The sequence below is a fragment of the Medicago sativa genome, chromosome 3 (assembly GCF_051527215.1).
Source record: "Medicago sativa cultivar Bolivia chromosome 3, Bolivia_mono, whole genome shotgun sequence".
NCBI lineage: Eukaryota > Viridiplantae > Streptophyta > Magnoliopsida > Fabales > Fabaceae > Medicago > Medicago sativa.
The window spans coordinates 96,459,183-96,480,536 of record NC_140751.1 but is presented as its reverse complement, the minus strand read 5'-3'; the positions used below and the strand labels follow the sequence as shown (position 1 = coordinate 96,480,536).

General features: G+C 34.8%; 1 protein-coding gene across 1 annotated transcript; it reads left to right on the top strand.

Moving 5' to 3' along the window:
- Nucleotides 1-9,419: 9,419 nt before the first annotated feature.
- On the top strand, nt 9,420-19,423 carry LOC146942445 (TRAF-like family protein). The gene is made up of 10 exons (XM_085756414.1): nt 9,420-10,919; nt 11,268-11,741; nt 11,852-12,153; nt 12,790-13,512; nt 13,590-13,868; nt 14,040-14,201; nt 14,541-15,473; nt 15,560-15,775; nt 17,908-18,168; nt 18,729-19,423. The coding sequence occupies exons 1-10, from the start codon at nt 9,563-9,565 to the stop codon at nt 19,059-19,061; spliced, it is 5,040 nt and encodes a 1,679-aa protein (XP_085612540.1). The 5' UTR covers nt 9,420-9,562; the 3' UTR covers nt 19,062-19,423.
- The last annotated feature ends 1,931 nt before the right edge of the window (nt 19,424-21,354 follow it).

Here is a 21,354-nt window from a genome sequence, read left to right as displayed (position 1 = left end):
TAGACCATATTCTCATGTATTTTAACATATATATATTTTTTATATATAAAATGTATTTAACATTTTGAGCTTTTACCAATTAAAAAAAACATTATGACCTATTGATCGACTGTCCAGCTAAATATGGAACTCTTGCAATGATTGTTTTCGTCTAGTATAAGTTGATTGATTCTCCTATATAGTTGATTGATTTTGAGATTATTTTCGGTTATTATTTTTTTGTTCCTAATGAATAAAAACAGCTCAAATGCTCAATGATTTTATAAGTTGTCTTGTTTTATGAGTAGAAATCAAATTTGTTCATGTGAGCTTAGCTCTGTTGGTAAATACAATGTATAATATATGCAAAATCGGGATTTCAACCCCGGACACCATCAAAAAAAAGTAGAAAACAAATTTGATACTCATATACCTTGCATATCAACCATTTGCGACGGACTCTGGTGGTATTTTTCGATCATCTAATTTGAATTTACAGGTTTTGGCCTCTAAATAACTTTTAGGGACGATTTTCATTCTTCAATTTTTTGCTCTTTCAAATAAAAAATCTTCAATTTTTAAAAATAAGCAAATATAGTCTAATCATATTGTCTTTTTGAATATATTTAAAAATATACCCTCATAAAAAGTTTTTGAGGGAGTCTAATCATATTGTCAAATGCTCTTTTCTTTACTTACCAGAAACTACTTAGTACTAACCGTTCATTATTTTAGGTTTAAATCCATAATCCCCCTAGTTTTTAATGATTTACGATTTATTAGGGTTTATATTATCTCCATTTTAATTTTAATTTTTGTAAGCAATACACTAACGGCGTGTAGAAAATAAAATGATAAATATCATTGAGGATACAAAGCTACTTTCGTGAGATTGACTCCCAATCTCATAAATCATGCAATTAAAATTTGTCAGTTGTGTCTTGAAATATTTCTGATGCTATTTTTCTAGAGAAATAGCATTTTCCTTAAGTTATAGTATACCCTTCTTCATGAATGTTTAGATATATCTCGGATTTTTTATGTTTGCTTTTTTCTTTTGTTACAATTATTCATGAATGTTTAGATATATCCCGGATTCTTGATGTTTGCTTTTTTCTTTTGTTACAATCTTGATGTTTGTTTGTTTGTATTTTATTTAAAAATCATTTTCACTTAAATTTCAAAGTCACATGTAATTCTTGACTTTTGCCGCCACCAATCACTCCTCATACCAACATTGGTCACAACTCTAACCATCATTGATTATCATTATGTCCACCACATCTAATTGTTGTGATCGCCTGATTTCCAATCATCACTCTGATAGTCGTTTGTCGTTATCTCTGATAATCATCACATGTTAGAGAAATCATAAGTATTGTCAATATAATCCTCTCAATAGTTGCTCCACAAAGATCAATAATCCCACACAAAGCAAATTTGTGGTATGAAAATTTGGCTTGAAATAAAAGATTTTGTTTTAAAAAAATCAAGAGATTTTTTATAGGAATTTTGAAAGAAAAAAAATTTAAGCTAATTTCCGTTAGTTTACTATCATAAACATCATTTTTTTTAAAATTTGAAATTCTTACACTTGAGTTCTTTATTTTTAAAAAAAAAAAAAAAATAGATTTTGGAAAATCTACTGAAAATAGCTTTTTATTCTGAGGCTAATAATAATTTTTTAACAAATTGGATTTCTTTCTCTCTTGTGAGCCGTCACAAAAACCCTAGTTTCTTCTCCATCATCCACCAAAGAGGGGTGATTTAGGGTCAATTTTTGACCCAAAATCACCCCTCTAACTCGTTTTTCTATTTCCCTTTTATTGAAATAAGTGATTTTCACATCTATTTCGTTTTATTTTGTGATGTCGTCGTCTTCGTGTGACATTGATTGTTCGTCGTCTTTGTGCGACGTTGTTTGTTTTTCTTGTTTCTCTCAGGTATTTGATCGCTTCAGATTGTCAGATCAGCTTCGATCCAGTGCAGATCCAATCAATGACTTTGGCGTCATCCACGTTACAGATCCGGAAACATGGTTATTCCGGAGATTTAAATATAGTCATATGTGTAGGCATTTGTACTTTGACGTTTTATGCTATTAACATAGATGTTGTGAGTCTGTTCACAGATTCATCCCTTTTGTTTTTAGCGAATTTGCATTATATCGATGTACTCTTTCAATTTGAATATCGATGTACTCTTTCAATTTGAATGAATGAATATCTTTTATTTTGTCAAAAAAAAAAACAAATTGGATTTTTTTTTAAAATCTGAAACAAACGCTATAAATCTAATAAAAGTGACTTTTTGTTTAAAAAAATCCAAATCAAACAGGCCTTAAATGTTAACATTAATACTGTTTACTGTTTTTTTGGATATTATTTTTATATATATTGAGTCATAGTGAGATAAGGTAAATATAATTAGGGTTTTTCTAACCTGTGCAATGTTGCACAGCTTAAGATGTAGTTAATGCACTTATTTTTCTCTCTCTTGTTGACTTTCTTACCCATTTCTCTGCCATATTAATTAGCCTTTAAGAATTTTCACCATCACTATGTCATCGTTACAAATCACAATTACAGTACAATCTACCACCACCCATACCTCTATCACCACCGTAAACATTCTGCCGACCATGCCCTTTGAACACCATAACGATCAGCTCTCTGCCCACAAACACCGCACAACTATGACAAAATCGAATCCGGCGACGTCGGTTTCAATTTGGACTATGATGCTGCTCTTTGTCGGAGTAGGAAGAACCACCAAGATTTATTCTGATCAGTTTTATTCCGATCAACAAGATGAACAACAAATGGTTTATTCCGATTTTGTTATTTCTCATAACATGGTGAACAGGACAGATCTTATTCGAGTAAATAGTCAAAGACCGCCCCCGAAATTGCAAGGTTCATCAAATACCCCCCCTGTAGTTAACGAAACATCAATTACCCCCCCGAAATTGCTTAACAATGATCAATTTCGTCCAACCGTCCATTTCTGCAGTTTGAATGGTGACGTGGCCATTATAGGGGGGTAATTGACTATTTTTGTCATAGGGGGGTAATTGACTATTTTTGTTGAAAAAAAAAATTGCTTTCGTCTTCTTCTTCCTTCCACATCTTCATCCTCTTCAACATCACCTTCATCATTATTCATAAAAAAATCCAGATTTAAGGATTTGTGGAATCAGCCCATCACTGAGAGCTGACACAGATGAAAATATTTGAGGAATCAGCCCATCATTTGTCAAACCAACTTCCTGGGGTTGTGCCTGTGGCTGCAAAAGATGAACTTTATAAATTTTTATGAAAAAAAACTAATAAAATTGGTTTCAATCAGCACAATCATAAAAAAGGTGGAAAACTAAAACTATGTAAAACTACAATGCCGTAAGGAAATTAGCAAAAAAGCATTTGAAACCAAACTGCCATTAGCATCAAGATCTACAATGAACAAGAGCAAATCCTCCTCTGCACGAATCATAAGGTGCAGACCTCAAGAAGCCATGCATGTAAGTAGAAAGAAACCGATCTCAAGCTAAAAATGCTTAAGCGCACCATTAGAGAAGAATAACGAAAAGGGTCGTTGAGAAAATTGAGAAAGGATTGAAGGAAAGAGAGATGGTTAACAATGGCGGCTTTGTGGGGTTGTGAAGAGGGTGAGGGACAAAGGTGATATAAGTAGTGGTTGAATGAGAAATTATAATTGTTGGTTGAATGCATTGAGACGATGGTGATGGTGTTGCTTGTTGTTGTTTTCTAAAAAAAAATCTGGATTTTTTTATGAATAATGATGAAGGTGATGTTGAAGAAGATGAAGATGTTGAAGGAAGAAGAAGAAGAAAGCAAAAATTTTTTTTTAACAAAAATAGTCAATTACCCCCTATGACAAAAATAGTCAATTACCCCCCTATAACGGCCACGTCACCATTCAAACGGCAGAAATGGACGGCGGGACGAAATTGATCATTGTTAAACAATTTTGGGGGGGTAATTGATGTTTCGTTAACTACAGAGGGGGTATTTGATGAACCTTGCAATTTCGGGGGGGTCTTTGGCTATTTACTCGATCTTATTCATATTTAAAGCCACATGGGGATTGAACCACCACCGCCACCAACATTGAACAGGTTAGAAAAACCCATATAATTATTCAAGTTAAATTGAAACAAAAAACAGGAATTAAATTCAAATGAAATTAAAAACTCAACATTGAAATTAGATTTTATTTTTAAAATCTGTAAAACAAACAGAAAATCGAAAACTACACCAATAGCAGATAGAGATAGAATTGTTAGCTATGCATTTCCGGCTAAAAGAAGTGCTAACAACACTCTCTTTTGAACATTCTCTCTAATACTCACTCTCTTATTGGTTTAAATTATTGTGTGTCTAAACTTTGGAAATAGAAACCATAAAAAATGGTGGGACATACTTTGATTTCATCCAATGAAAGAGTAAATAAAAAAAAGAGTGTTGAAAAGTGAGTGTTGCTATCATTCCTCCTCGAGCCAGTTATAATCAAATGAATACTATGTGTTGTATTGTATGTATCAGATACTTTGTCTTGTTTTCACGACCACTACCAAGCTGGCATGAAATAATTGAAATCTAATCCAATAGCACATGCCTCGTTTCCTATAATTTATTTACACGTCGCATGCAACATCAACGCTCGTATTACACTGGATAACGAGGTCACCATCCTTGTATACTCTATGGTCACATCTTAGATTGAAATATGAAAGACAATTTTTTGACAACAAACGCACCAAAATCAAACTTTATTTCATTGTTTTTGTCAACCCTTCATGGATATTTCACAAAGTCATTTACTTACAAGAGCCATTTGAACAAAGAATTAATTGCTTATAAAAAAATAAAATTTGTTTAAACGTACAATGCATTCATCAATTGATCTTTCCTAATACTCTCACACCCAACATGTAATATCATCAAATATTGTGAAAAATTAAAATAAACAGAAAGTTTTTTGTAAATGAGAATGGGTCAAATACTGCATGAGTAACTTTAAGAAAAGATACATAGATTATTAACTATAAACATTGGATTCTATTAACTATCAAATCAAATTAAAAAATCGTATTAAGTTATCAACTCCACACATTTTCATAAAATTTAAAAATTACTACTGTAAACTTGATTATTAGTATAATATGATAATAATAAAAATCTAATTAATTTGAGATTTTATATATAGTGAAATATTAATATATTTTTCTCCCTTTTCTTTATAAAAAAAATAAAAATAATAATAAGCAGAGTAACTATTTCTAGAATTACTCATAGACTAACTTGATTTTTTCCCCTCAAATTATTATTACCGTAGTGTAATATTAATTATTGATGTTGTATGGTTTAAGGTCTTTCATGCTACAATTATTATTATTTTTTCCAGCTAATTAAGGGGGTCTTAGGAACAAAAAAGGCCTCTGGATCTATAATAGTCCAAGGCCCACTAATGTTGAAGAGGTCTACTAGGAAGGGACTTTAAAATGGACCAAAAAGGAAAGAGACCTGTAGGGTAAGGCAACCATTTAATATTCACATCCTCCTTATTCCTGTTTTGATTAATATTACGCATTTCCTTAGTGCTTTTGTATAAAGTTAAGGAATCCAAAAGAAAACATGAAGGTTTCCACAATCGAGAAGAGTTTGACTCGTGAACTTTGAGATTTCTCCAACGCCACAACCAACAATGCAATATGATACACTCCAAATACATAAAAAAACACCATATTATATTAGCTAGCCCTAAATGAACATCACTCCCATTACCTACACTCGAGCGTAACTTGCAGTGCATTTTATGAACAAACTACATTAGAACTAAATACATAAAGATATCATTATTTCAGTCCTCTTTTGATTTGTTATAACATCACACAAATTCCACATTTACATATTCTCCAGGACAACCAACCACAACTTACCTAATTTGAGTATGCTTGTCCAACCATATATCGTATCAAAAGTTAACGTTTTGTTCATCTCCAATACCCCAAAACAAATGCCTTTTGATTTTAAGCTAAACATTTGCTATGGCTTTCCATAGTGATGAATCTGTTGACAAATGACGACTTGTCCGTCCTCAATTCTACCCTCTCTCTTATATTTAGCACAGGGAACTTGGACTCTAGAGTTTGGTCTCACCCACCATCAGGAACCAACCAAACTTCATAATGCACGCATGATTCATAGGTCGTGATCTGCAAAAACCTAAACCTCCTAAACTCTTAGGGAGAGTGACAATATTTCGATTAATCATATGAGTTTTTTTTTATCTTCTACACCATCACCCCATACTAAACATCTCTAGAATTTTTCAACCTCGTGCATACAGCTTATTGGAATTTGCGTGGATATCGTATGATAACTAGGAATGGTTGGAAAACTTCTTTAGATAAATTGGTCCTTCACTCCATAAAGAGTTGTTTCGCCTTTCATCTTGCAACTTGTTCTCAATTTTCTCAATCAAATAATTAAAACCAACTTTCTCGCGGGCTCCATTAAAACTAAAAGCTGAAATTCCAAGGTATATTCATAAAAATGAAACGTTATTCTATCGGGGGAGCCTATTCAACTTATCACGAAGCGAAGATGAAGTTGTTATATGATCATCAATGTTAATGTTATTGATAAAATTTCATTTTCCCTATTATTATTAAAAAAAAGAAAAGATAGTTATTGACAACACACTTAGAATTAGTATAATACCCTCTCTCCTTTAATATAAACACCTATTTCCTTTTTTCTCTTTTATAACAAAAAGTTGGTAGTGTAGTTGATGGGTTTATTTTATGTATGAATCCTTTTTTTGTTGGGTACAATTTTATGTATGAATCTGAAAATGCCTTTTGTATGTGTGTAGTAAATTTTAACTTTTACTATTAGAAAGCACTTAGTGGTAATGGTTTTTTTTTTTTTTTTTTTGAAGGAAGTAGTGGTAATGGTTTGAAAAGTGACTTATATGCGGTAACAAAATTTTAGTCAAATGACGTTTATATATTCCGACAGAGAGAGCAATTTGTTGACGAAAAAAAGCTTGTATAATATAATTATGAGAAATGTTCACAAATGTCTTTTGTGTGGTGTTTAAGACATTTAAATGGTAAAATTTTATGATAGTCCTTGTACTGGAAATTAAAACAATTCAATATATTGGAAATTAAAACAATTAACTTTTTAATAGATAATTTTTTTAATTAAAATGTTTAAAGAGTGTTCGAGAAACCTTCGTTAACAAGACGTTATAATGATATACCACAAAATTCAAAAGGTGTCACGCCCCTTCATCATTGATCGCAACTCAGTCGTTAAAAATCATTGATTATAGCTTAAACTGTTTTCTTAAGAAGATTACCACTTTAATCAACCATCACTTTATTTTTTAACCCACTGAGATTACAACTGTTTAGTGCAATTTTCTTTTCTTTTTAGAGAACTGTCTAATGCAGTTAACTTCTAAGAAAGTAAATTGCTTTTATTAACCATTCCTTGATCATAACCGACATAAAACAAATGGAATGGCTAAATTTAAAAACAATGATAAGTCGATGACAACTTAATAAATTAGTTGGGTCGAGAAATGAGAGGTAAACAAAAATTAAGTTTTTCTTAAGTTTTTTGTTTGCCCAATTTTCTTATAAGATCAACATTAAACTTTCAATTACATTAATTATTTCTTTACAAATTTACATCTAATTCAAGAGTATTTAGTACTTTCCAAGATATCGATAATCCCCTCTCTCATTTTTTTCTTTCTATTCTTTCTCTTGCACAAAGTATCAAAATATATTTTATTTGTTATTAATTTCATGCATATGCATCTTGTGACTTTTTTTTATGACCTACTTTTCTCTCCAAGACCAAATACACATTTAGGGGTGTTTCAGACCATCTAGAAGGCCAATCCTATGATGACACGTGGACCAAATGTTCATCGGACCAAGGCAAATCGCCTAGAGGAATACGCTAGCAACAGTGCACTCTGCCTTACTTAAGCACGCCCCCATGCATCTCACGCCACATATGTGACCTCTAACAATCTGCTGATGAGGCGCCACAATTTTCGGAAGCAGTTAACGCCTCTGTCATGCATGCCTAATACAACCGTAAACTTAATTGATGAAACTCTTTACAATGTACTAGTTAAGTACGGGTTTCCCTAAAGACACTTATCAAAAGATGACGGGATCTTCCTTAAAAAAAAAAACAAAAAGATGACGGGATCTAGACTAAATTGCATAATTAACTTTCCCTTCTTTGATCGAGGTTATTTATGTCATTTTGTATACACTTTTATTTATATTTTACTGTTAAATTATATTTCTGTTATCATTTAATATTATTCTTATAATATGATATATTACAATAAACATTTTTCACTTTAGCATAATAATGTAATTACATAACTATTTTTGTAGGAAACAATTATGTAACTATTGAATGTTTTTTAACATTTTTTTTTTCACGATAAAAGGGTCTTGTTAACGAGTGCCCCCGGAGCACTCTTTAAGCATTTTAAATTAGGAATTATTCTTTAAAAAAGTCAAATTGTTCAATTTTCAATGCATTAAATACACATAATTTTATAAAAAGTTACTATTTAAAACCCTTAACAAGTGTTTCGGGGCATTCGTTAACATTTCCCTTATTTTTTATGATAAAAATTAGATTATGGGTGGTAAACCTCACATAAAGTCCGAAAAGAACCACAAACTTCATTGATGATATACCATGAAAGGAAAGGAAATAATTAATGTGCATTTTCTTAGATTTCTTTTGTGCCATTTTTAACTATTTGAATTCTGCTATTCTAATGATTTTTTTAAAAGTTTATTATAAACACACAAAAATTGTAGAAAAATAAACATATTTTCATAAAATAAAAATAAAAAATCAGTCCACAAAATAATGACTCATGCAAACCCATCCTAGTTAAAGAAATGGTCCATCAAAAGAAAATGGGCAGAAAAAAGGGCAACCCTAATAATCCCAACACATGATCGATCAAGCATGAGATCAAACGGTCAAAACACGTCACCTGATTCTATATATCATGAGAATCAATACAATTCGGATCCACCCTATACTCCAAAATCAACTTTCCGATGACGTGGCCGTATTCGATCAAAGGATCCACAATTCCTAATCTTCCGTAACTACGTGCACTCACGACGTGCACGGCAAGCATCACAAATCCAACGGCCAAAAACAGTCCATATTTAGTAACACGCATACTCTGTAGTACATCTTAACCCAACTAATAAAACGAGAAACAAAACAACAAGAAACGCGCATGATTTACTATCATACGCCACACAGTGACGAAGGAGAAGAAGGTAAAAAGGCGCAAGATAGTATCGTGCGCCCTATTGTCCAAACCAGCGTGTTGTGTGTGCCTCCTTCGTCTTTCTCGTTTCTCTGTGTAATTTTCTCTCTTCGTATTCACAACGTTTCAATCAACAATAACTATAAACACGAACACGAAGAAGAAAACAAAAAGAAGAAGAAAAAATTAACACAAAATTTAAATACTTATAAAAAAAACAATGAAGTGTTCATCCGAAGCAGTCTCTTCTCTATCTCTATCATCCGTACCATCATCATCGTTCACTGACCAATCACAACCTGCCACGTCATCATCATCTTCATCTTCTTCTTCCGCCGCGGCGGCAGAAGACCTTGCAATAGGTTCACGCGACGGAGGAAGCGCTTTGGAGACGGTTGTGGTGGATCGGAGAAACGAGTACAGCGCTGTATGCAAATGGACGGTAAATAATTTTCCGAAGGTAAAAGCTAGGGCACTGTGGAGTAAGTATTTTGAGGTAGGTGGTTACGATTGTCGCTTATTGATATATCCTAAAGGCGATTCACAAGCTTTACCTGGTTACATCTCAGTCTATCTTAAAATCATGGACCCTCGTGGAACTTCTTCTTCTAAATGGGACTGTTTTGCTAGCTATCGTTTAGCATTTGTTAATGTTGTTGATGATTCCAAAACCATTCATCGTGATTCTTGGCATAGGTTTTCTACTAAGAAGCAATCACATGGTTGGTGTGATTTTACTCCTGCTTCTACTATTTTTGATCCCAAATTGGGTTATTTGTTTAACAATGATTCTGTTTTGATAACTGCTGATATTCTTATTCTTAACGAGTCTGTTAATTTCACTCGCGAGAATAATGAGTTGTTGTCATCGTCTTTGTCTTCTTCGACTTTATCTTCATCGGTTGTTGCTGGTCCTGTTTCTGATGTTTTGAGTGGGAAGTTCACGTGGAAGGTTCATAATTTTAGTTTGTTTAAGGAGATGATTAGGACACAGAAGATAATGAGTCCAGTTTTTCCTGCTGGGGAGTGTAATTTGAGGATTAGTGTCTATCAGAGTACGGTGAGTGGTGTTGAGTATCTTTCAATGTGTTTGGAAAGTAAGGATACAGATAAGAATGCGATGTTGTCTGATAGGAGTTGCTGGTGTTTGTTTAGAATGTCTGTTTTGAATCAAAAGCCTGGTTCAAATCACATGCATAGAGATTCTTATGGTCGCTTTGCTGCTGATAATAAAAGTGGTGATAATACTAGCTTGGGTTGGAATGATTACATGAAGATGTCTGACTTCGTTGGCACGGATTCGGGGTTTGTGGTGGATGACACTGCGGTTTTTAGTACCTCGTTTCATGTGATCAAGGAGTTCAGCAGCTTCTCCAAGAATGGGGCTGTCATTGGTGGGAGAAGTGGAGGCAGCGCGAGGAAATCCGATGGCCACATTGGAAAGTTCACTTGGAGAATTGAGAATTTTACAAGGTTGAAGGATTTATTGAAGAAGAGGAAAATTACAGGTCTTTGCATAAAGAGTAGGAGGTTTCAGATTGGTAATAGGGATTGTCGTCTTATTGTTTATCCTCGAGGTGTGTCATTTTTCCTGTTCTGCATGCCATTTACTGTCTTGTTAGTAAATTATAACATGATATTGTTCTGTGTGTTTTGGTACAATTCTTGTTTACGTTGAGGAAGTTTAGGAGCATATAATTGGTACATTTTATAAGTTTTTCTTCTGAACATTTCATGCAGTTTGATATTTTACTCTTGTAGTTTATATCTATCTATGCTAAGTAGCAACTGCCCTTGTGGGTATAGATGATAATCTAGATCTTCTTTATTAGTGCATGAGTCCAGTTTTTGCACTTAGATTATTCCAATACATTGAAATTATGTTTTGGTTTTGATGAAGTTTTATATGGTTTTGATGCTATCAGGACAGTCTCAGCCACCATGCCACCTTTCAGTGTTTCTTGAAGTTACTGACTCAAGAAATTCTTCAAGTGATTGGAGTTGTTTTGTTAGTCATCGGTTGTCAGTTGTGAACCAGAAGATGGAGGATAAATCTGTTACCAAGGAATCTCAGAACCGCTACTCTAAAGCTGCAAAGGATTGGGGTTGGCGTGAATTCGTGACCCTTACAAGTCTATTTGATCAGGATTCAGGTTTTCTTGTCCAAGACACTGTTATTTTCTCAGCCGAAGTTCTTATATTGAAAGAGACATCAATTATGCAGGATTTTACTGAGCATGATTCTGAGTCAAACAGCAGCAGTTCCCTTCTTGATAGTACTGGGAAAAGAAGTTCATTTACATGGAAAGTGGAGAATTTCCTTTCTTTTAAGGAAATAATGGAGACTCGGAAAATTTTCAGTAAATTCTTTCAGGCTGGTGGATGTGAACTTCGAATTGGTATGTGTTTTATGGCACATTTATCTCCTGCATTTTATCCACTGGCTGTAGTGATTGCGAACTTTTGAATTATTGTTCTTTGATTAAAAGCTTATGTTTCAATCCCCCAGGTGTGTATGAGTCATTTGATACCATATGTATTTACCTGGAGAGTGACCAGGCTGTCGGTAGTGATCCTGACAAGAACTTCTGGGTCAGATACAGAATGGCTGTTGTGAATCAAAAAAACCCAGCCAAGACTGTATGGAAAGAATCTTCTATCTGCACAAAGACTTGGAATAATTCTGTTTTGCAATTCATGAAGGTGTCTGATATGTTAGAAGCAGATGCAGGGTTTCTTCTCCGTGACACTGTTGTTTTTGTGTGTGAAATATTGGATTGCTGCCCTTGGTTTGACTTTTCAGACTTAGAGGTGAGTCCTTTCAGGATCGCCTTTTACTTGTATTTGCTATTAATAATTGACACACACAAACACCAAACGTTCTCTGTCTTGCCCTATTTTTTTTTCCTTATGTCTTTCAACTGTCTATGGGATGACCGTTCTTGTCTTTAGATATAAGGTATGATAACTATTTGAGGACCCTGGCTCCTCTGCTTCTGACATGTCACAAATTTAACATATTATATCTGGTTTTGCATCTGACTTATATTATGTCTGGTAAGATTGGAACAAGAAAGTTAGGAAATATGGCCCCTTCCATGGAATTGCTTGTTATTAGCTGATAAGATGCATGGAACAAGCTGATTAGTGTCTCACGAGTTACAGAAGTTGATTAAAATTTTGCATCCATTGAACTTCTTGATGTACAATAAAACTTGTAAGCATATTTCTATCCCATACCCGAGCCAAAAGATATAATTTATGCCTTTTATGAAAAGAAAATATGACTATATGTGTACCTCTTATCTTCTTACATGTTGTGATGTTCGATCTTTTTTTTAATGAACTTTAGTGCTACTGTTGGTTGTGTTTAATTCTTCTTATTCTTCTTATTGCTCTTATCGTTAGGTTGCATGTGCCTCTAATAATTTGATCTTTATTGTACAGGTTTTTGCTTCGGAGGATGATCAGGATGCATTGACAACTGATCCTGATGAACTGATAGACTCTGAAGACAGTGAAGGGATAAGTGGAGATGAGGAAGATATTTTTAGAAATCTTCTCTCCAGAGCTGGATTTCATTTAACTTATGGAGATAATCCTTCGCAGCCACAGGTTACTTTAAGAGAGAAACTTTTAATGGATGCTGGTGCAATCGCTGGGTTTCTGACTGGACTTCGGGTTTATCTTGATGATCCTGCAAAAGTAAAGCGTTTGCTTCTACCCACAAAGCTCTCTGGTAGTTGTGATGGGAAGAAGGCCACCAAGGCTGATGAGTCTTCCCCAAGTTTGATGAATATGCTAATGGGAGTTAAAGTCCTACAGCAAGCAATCATTGATTTACTATTAGATATAATGGTTGAGTGCTGCCAGCCTTCTGAAGTGGGTCCTGTTTCTGATTCTGTTGATGAATGCTCTAAGCCTTCTCCAGACAGCAGTGGAACTGCTAGTCCTCTTCAATGTGATAATGAAAATAGAGAAGTGGAATCTGCCCAAGTTCTTGTTCATGAGAGATTGGATTCTGTTGTAGAAGAAAGCTGTAGTACGTCTTCTGTACAAAGCTCTGATTTAAATGGGCATCATATTCAGGAAAAAGCTCTTCCTGGACAGCCTATTTATCCACCAGAAACGTGTGCTACTGTTTCAGAAAATACGTCATTTAGGTCAAAGGTACAATTCTGCATACATAAGATTAAACTTTTGTTAAATATACCCATGGTTTTGATTGTGTGAATTTGGAACTGCAGACCAAGTGGCCAGATCAGTCTGAGGAGCTCTTAGGTTTGATTGTAAACTCACTAAGAGCTTTGGATGGGGCCGTTCCACAAGGTTGTCCAGAACCAAGACGACGACCTCAGTCTGCACAGAAAATTGCTCTTGTATTGGACAAAGCTCCTAAGCATTTGCAAGCAGACCTTGTTACTTTGGTACCCAAGTTGGTTGAGCAGTCAGAACATCCGCTGGCTGCATATGCACTTATTGAGCGCCTTCAACAGCCAGATGCAGAACCTGCTTTACGAATACCTGTGAGATAATCTATTTATTCCATACTCAATGTCTGATTTGAATTGTTTTATCGTATCCATTTAATGTTCGGGGAAGACAATTTTATATTCACTTTGGCTGCATTGCCACCTCTACCCACTTGATTATGGTTGCATTGTTTTTCTACTATTAATGGATATTTTATTTCTTAGGTTTTTGGGGCTCTTAGTCAATTGGAGTGTGGTAGTGAAGTGTGGGAGCGCATTCTGTTTCAGTCATTTGAGCTTTTGACCGATTCAAATGATGAGCCCCTGGTTGCAACAATAGATTTTATATTCAAAGCAGCATCTCAATGTCAACACCTCCCTGAAGCAGTAAGCTCGAAGATAATTGGAAATTGCTCTGTGCCTCTTTAATTACTTAAGAGTTATTTAGTTGCATAATTGCATTGTCAATGCAATATAGTTTTATATGATTTTCTAATAATGTTTTGCCATGTCATTTAATGAGTTTGTCAATTGGCATCTCATGTTATGAATATATCCAAACAAACTCATTTAACGCGATGTCAAGACAGGATTGGATGATAGCGTTAAAAAGCTTACGTCCACAGTGCATCAAAAGCAAAATCTTATACTTTGTACTGTTTCCAATTCCAAGATAATTTATGAAGCATTTGTAATTGTAACATTATTTTTTTCCCATGTATGTAGGTTAGGACTGTTCGTGTCAGGCTGAAAAGTTTAGGTCTTGACGTGTCGCCTTGTGTCCTTGACTTTTTGAGCAAGACTATAAATAGTTGGGGAGACGTTGCTGAAACCATACTGAGGGATATTGATTGTGATGAGGATTATGGTGAAAGTTGCACAGCTCTGCCATGCGGGATTTTCTTATTTGGTGAACATGGCACTGCTGCTACTGGACTGCACATGATTGATGAGCAGGCTTTTCGTGCCAGTCGTCATTTTTCTGATATTTATATACTGTTAGAAATGTTATCTATACCCTGTCTTGCTGTTGAAGCTTCTCAAACATTTGAGAGAGCTGTAGCTCGAGGTGCAATAGGTGCTCAGTCTGTAGCCCTGGTATTGGAAAGTCTTTTTTCCCAAAGATTGAACAATAATGCCAGAACTGAAAATTTTCAATATCCAGATGGTGCCACAGAGGAAGATGCCTGTGAGCAATTTGGAGTTCAAAGGGATGATTTTACATCAGTTCTTGGTCTTGCTGAAACCTTGGCCCTCTCCAGGGACCTATGTGTGAAAGAATTTGTGAAATTGCTGTATATGATAATCTTTAGATGGTATGCTAATGAATCTTATCGGGGAAGGATGCTGAAGAGGCTCGTTGACCGTGCTACCAGCACTACTGATAATGGCCGTGAAGTAGATTTTGATTTGGATATCTTAGTTACTTTGGTGTGTGAGGAACAAGAGTATATTAGGCCTGTCTTGAGTATGATGCGTGGAGTTGCAGAACTTGCAAATGTTGATCGCGCTGCTTTGTGGCACCAGTTATGTGCTAGTGAAGATGAAATTATTCACATTCGTGAAGAAAGCAAAACTGATATTTCTAATATGGCTAGTGAAAAAGCTGTTCTATCACAAAAGCTGAGTGAATCCGAGGCCACAAACAATCGTCTCAAGGTATTTCATCTGTTTTGGTTGATAATTTATTGTGATTACCTCATATACTGGAGAATTCACTTCTGATGGATTTCATGATGCAACAGTCTGAAATGAAGGCTGAGGTAGATCGGTTTTCTCGGGAAAAGAAGGAACTAGCAGAACACATTCAAGAAATTGAGAGTCAACTTGAATGGCATCGCTCAGAGCGGGATGATGAAATACGAAAGCTCTCTTCAGAGAAGAAAGTTCTTCATGATCGTTTGCATGATGCAGAGGCACAACTTTCTCAGTTGAAGTCTCGGAAACGTGATGAACTAAAGGTATTAATTTTTTAAACAAAAAGCGCATTTGTTCCTATACGGTAGAAAAATATGCATTTATCTATTGCTGCTTTTAAACACTGCATCATATGCAACTGTGTGTGCTGCCTACAATGTTTATGTTAGCAGCCCCCCTATTTGGAGGTTATATGCAAGGTAGTCAGAGTCGAGATCGAAGGCAAGATCGGGGAGGGGTCACAAGATCGTGAATCGGGGGATTGTAACAAGGATCATAAGATCCTACCAAATTCACAAATTGACATATATGCGTATAAGTTCATGTATATGCAAAATTAATAATATATATATATATATATATATATATATATATATATATATATCACACAAAATATAATATAGGTTGAAAAGAACTGTAATCACTTGATCAGTAAACAAATAAATTGTATACTTATTTAATTAACTATTTATATAACATCAAATATTTTCTTTTATTATTAATATTATCGTGTGTGCTTTTTTTAAATCACATTATTGAAAGAAGAAAAAACAGATCAGCTATTAATTATTGAAAAAATAGAGTATTAAAAGGAGTATTTAAACTAACGTGAGAGGGAGTAGTGTGCTATGAATTTGGGTTAATTGCACTGGTAAGGTTCCTTGATTTATTATGGGTGTATTGGAAAGATTTTCCATAATTAACTGGGTTTTTATTACAACTAACTAATTAATTGGTTTAATGAGTGATACGAACCGTTCAGGGAATAATAATAATAAATAAAAAAACGTGTAAAGAAAAGAGATAGATAACCTGGAATTTCAAGGAAGATAACTTGAATCAATGAATAACACGATTCCATTGTTCCTACAATTTTCTGCGGCGATCCTGGCCGTGCCCACCAAATTCCGATTCATGCTCCAGCACGCCAAGGGGTAGCAAGATCGCAAAGTCATACGATCCCACGAGTTGGATTGCAATTTTGGTTGTTGGATACAAGTTGTTTTGGTAGGGTGGGAAAAAGTGTTATTCATTCTTCAATAAAGATTTCCGTTCTTGTTCCTAGATTCTGTCCAGATCGTGCAGATTATAATTAAATCTTTGATGAGCTTGCATCGAGTACAGAATAGTAAACTGCAGTTAATTTTTGCTGTGGCTGGGGTTTGTGGATATAGGTTGAGGTTTAAAAAACCAAAGCATCTTTATACTCGGTTATGGAGGACCACAGCTTTTATAGTGGTGCTTCAACTTCCAATTACTAATATTCATGCATTGTTTTTGCCAATTCCTGGAAGATATTTTCAGCCATTTGTTTGTACTTGGTTTTTAGTATATAGGATCAAACTCCTTCCTATCTTCATTCTTCTTACTAAAAATCAATTTCAGCAGAGTCTGAGTGTGTGCTTATGCCTTGTCCACTCTTCAAGGCCAAAGTGCTTTTGTGCGATGCGGCATATTAGGGTGCATGTCATTCCCGGGTTTACATACTCCACTTAATTGTTTAATTTTTTTGAGAGTTGGTCCTTGACTTAAATCTTTAGCCAATATATTTTCCGAGCCATCATTTAAATCATAAATCAAATTATCAACGAGGATTGGCCATATATCGTATAATCAGAGTTTGTATAATCAGAGTTTTTTCATATATCTCTTTTTTTATTAAATCTTTAGCCTAGTGCAACTCTTTTTTTCTTCTCTGGACTATGGGCTGGCCATATATTGTATAATCAGAGTTTTTTCATTAGCAAATTACTTTGAGGGTCTGTTTGGTTCAAATAAGGGTAGTTTTTTTTAACGAGATATCATGTTTGATTGAGAGGAGAGGAGAGGGACTTTAATGAAGGAAAAGTGCTAATTTATATTTTAAACACTTTTAAGTTATAACGTTTCATCTGGCATTCAATGCAATAATATTTTAGTCAATCTTTTTAACTTGCCTGTCGATTGGCATCAACAATCTCTTTACTGGATTTGAGGATATAGCGAGACTTTAAATATTAACATAGAAAAGATATTCATCTATTTTCCAGCAGCTCACAGAAATCTTGAAAATGGTGTACCTGTGGACGGAGGCTTCGCTTCATTTTCGGCTCTGAATTGATAACTATTAACTAGTTTTCCGTTATGTCTTGAACGGGGCAAGTTCAAAATTGATGTAATCTGTATTTTTTTACAGAAAGTAGTCAAGGAGAAAAATGCACTTGCTGAAAGATTGAAGAATGCTGAAGCTGCACGCAAGAGATTTGATGAAGAATTGAAACGATTTGCAACAGAAAACGTGACTCGGGAAGAAATCCGGCAATCACTTGAGGATGAAGTTCGTAGATTGACTCAAACAGTTGGACAAACCGAGGGAGAAAAGCGGGAAAAGGAAGAGCAGGTTGCTAGGTGCGAAGCATATATTGATGGCATGGAATCAAAATTGCAGGCCTGCCAGGTTTGTCTTGCATAGAGATTGTACTTTCCGTATGTGTTATTTATATGTACTTTTCGTATCATTGATGGCATGGAATCAAAGTTGCAGGCCTGCCAGGTTTGTCTTGCATAGAGATTGTACTTTCCGTATGTGTTATTTATATGTACTTTTCGTATCTGTTGAATTTTAACTAGCTAGCTTTGTCTGCAATTTCATTGCTGGATGCTATTCTCAAAAGCTTAGTTAGATGATGAACAAGTTTTGTTGGGTGACTTTGAAATCATAGTAAGATATGCGTGTGCATGAGTTCAACTGGGTACCCTTAATATTAAGTAGGGTTTAACTTTCGGTGCTGGACTGCTTCATTCTTTTGCCTAAAGTTCTCTAGCTCAAAAGTTGTGTTGGAAATCATCTTATAGTAGTATTTTGTTTAACGGGCAAGATTGATGTACAATGTCTATTTTTATCTTTGAACATTGATGACGTTGTGTGTGGTTTTCTTGTATGTGCAAAGTATTGGTCTTAATGATCATATTCCAGAGATTAATTTGGTTGGTTAATGCCTTGTTTTTCTTTTGCAGCAATATATTCACACCCTTGAGGCCTCGCTCCAGGAGGAAATGTCACGACATGCCCCATTATATGGTGCTGGTCTGGAGGCACTATCAATGAAAGAGTTGGAAACAATATCTCGTATTCATGAAGAGGGCCTAAGGCAGATCCATGCCCTTCAACAACGAAAAGGGAGTCCAGCAGGGAGTCCTCTCTTGAGTCCTCATGCTCTCCCTCACAGCCATGGATTATATCCTGCAGGGTCTGTGGGACTCCCTCCCTCAGTCATCCCAAATGGCGTAGGGATCCATAGCAACGGACATGTGAATGGTGCAGTAGGACCCTGGTTTAACCACCCTTGAATTCTTAGGTCATAGGATGTTATTCTTTTGGAGTTATTTCTTTGGCATTTTGGATGGTAGAAGTGTTGGAGCAAGAAAGGATGTTGGATAAAAAGGAGTACCTAAGGTTAGAAGGGTTGGGTGAAATTTTGCAAATGCCTTACTCATTTGCACCTACTTTTTGAGGGAAAAAGAAAAAGGAAAAAAATAGTTATAGGCATTTTTTAGTTTCCACAGTTATATCTCACTGTTACTACATAGTTTGGCCAAAGTGGTTGCATCTATTTTATCCTTGGCCAGATGTGAAGCAGTGTAAGAAGTCTCTATTGATAGCTTCTTTTAATACGTAATCAACAAAGAAGATCCTTACCCCTTTGATTGCACCCGTGTCTCAGTTTCTCAGATCATGCATTTCATGTAGGCGGTTTTTTTTTTTTTGGTTAAATGGCGGGTCCACTGGTATATAAGCGGAATTTACATCTTTTTATTTTGGCAATTTTTTGTTTACCCATCAACAAAGGTAGTTAGAGTTGCTCATTATGAGTTGAGGTTAATCAAAATCATTTATTTGTCTTTCACTATTTATGTTATATCTATAGCATAAACAGGGGAAGATAAATGAATGATTTTGATTGGTGTCAACTTTATGTAGATAACTCGTTTTATCTACTAAATCGCGAAATTTATCTTTTACTATAGGGTTTTCAAGGCTTTTAAAAAAAAAAATCCACGAAATTGTATGCAAAATATACATCAAAAGGCAAGGTAAAAAAAGGACAGGGTTTGTATAGTATCATCCATTTTAAGTCTTTCCATTATTACATGAGCGCTATCCTGTCTCTGAATCAAAATTTGAGAAAGCTTCTTGGCTAGAGGTAGCACCAATGGCAATGGATCAACAACTTGCCTCCTTAAATCTCTTCCAGTTCCCTGCCGTCTCCCTCCAGGTCTTTATGGCAGCCAGTTTTCGTGTTTGGTTTAGAAAAGAGAGAAGTAGATAGGAGAGAGTATGAGAAGAGAGAAAAATGTTAGAAATAGAGTACATTTGATATAGGAGAAAGAGAAGAGAAATAAAAGAGAGAAATGGATTAAATTCGATGAATTGTCAAACAAGTTTTCATCTAAAATTATGAAGTAAAAAAGTATACTTTCAACTGAAAAAAAAAAATCTAACAAATTTTTATTTTTTATTTTTTTAGGGAAAATCTAGCAAATATCTTTTCAAACATCACGTTGATTAAAAAAAAAAATATAAACCCATTTGGGGTTGGCCTAGTGGTTGGCTTTGGATCTTGTAGTTTGCTCCTCCAGAGGTCTCAGGTTCGATTCCCTCTGGTGCCAATTTCGGTGGGCTAAGTCCATACAGAGCTTGCTCTGGCTTTAAACGGGGCCCCCGCAAGTGGGCGGTGGGATTGGTCCCCTCGGATTAGTTGATTATTGGATCGGATACCGAGTTTTCAAAAAAAAAAAATAAAAAAAAAATATATATATACTTTCAGGAGTAAATGTGAATGGTTATCCATTTATTTCTCATCCACATCAGCTCTCCTATCAATCCAGTATTGTTGAAGCTCCATAGGCCACGCACGACCAAGGGGAAGAAGCAAGCAAGCAACATAGAGGAAATGCTGATAAAGAAAAGGGTATTATTGGAATTAAAGAACACAGCTACTATCACTCCCCAATTTCTTACCACATTTTAACGAGTAACTCTTGGGTGTACGCAAGGATTTTTTTTGGGGTTACTTGTACACAAGGATTTGAACATTTTATTTGGTCACACGTGCATAAAAAGAAACAAATTAAAAAAAAAATTAATAATTATTAGTTTTCAAATGATTATATCATGTGTATTTTTTACGTGTGTGACCAAATAAAGTGTTTAAATTCTTGTGTGCATTCAAGAATTATTTTCTTTGAAGAGAAAGCAAAAAGTTAAAAATTCATCTCCTCAACGTCTCTCTTCCCTACTCTCCTATACCAAACAAAAGAAATCCACCCTCTCTTCCCTCTTTCTCTCAAACCAAACACAAGGTAAAGGAATGGCCTCTTCTTATCAAGAGATTTTAATGAAGTGAAAATGCTAATTTATTTTTAGCCAAATACATAAAGGGTCCATTTTCTTAGTTTTATTTTACCAACACAATCTTTTATCTTTTCTCATGTATTATATTATAGTCCGATTTTGTGTCAAATTAATTATTTATATTTAAATACCTCAATAATGTTGCACAAAATCTCAGTTTTCATTTATTTCTATTGCGAAAGTCTTACTTGATCATTCAAAAGAAAAATTTACACCAAATGATATCAA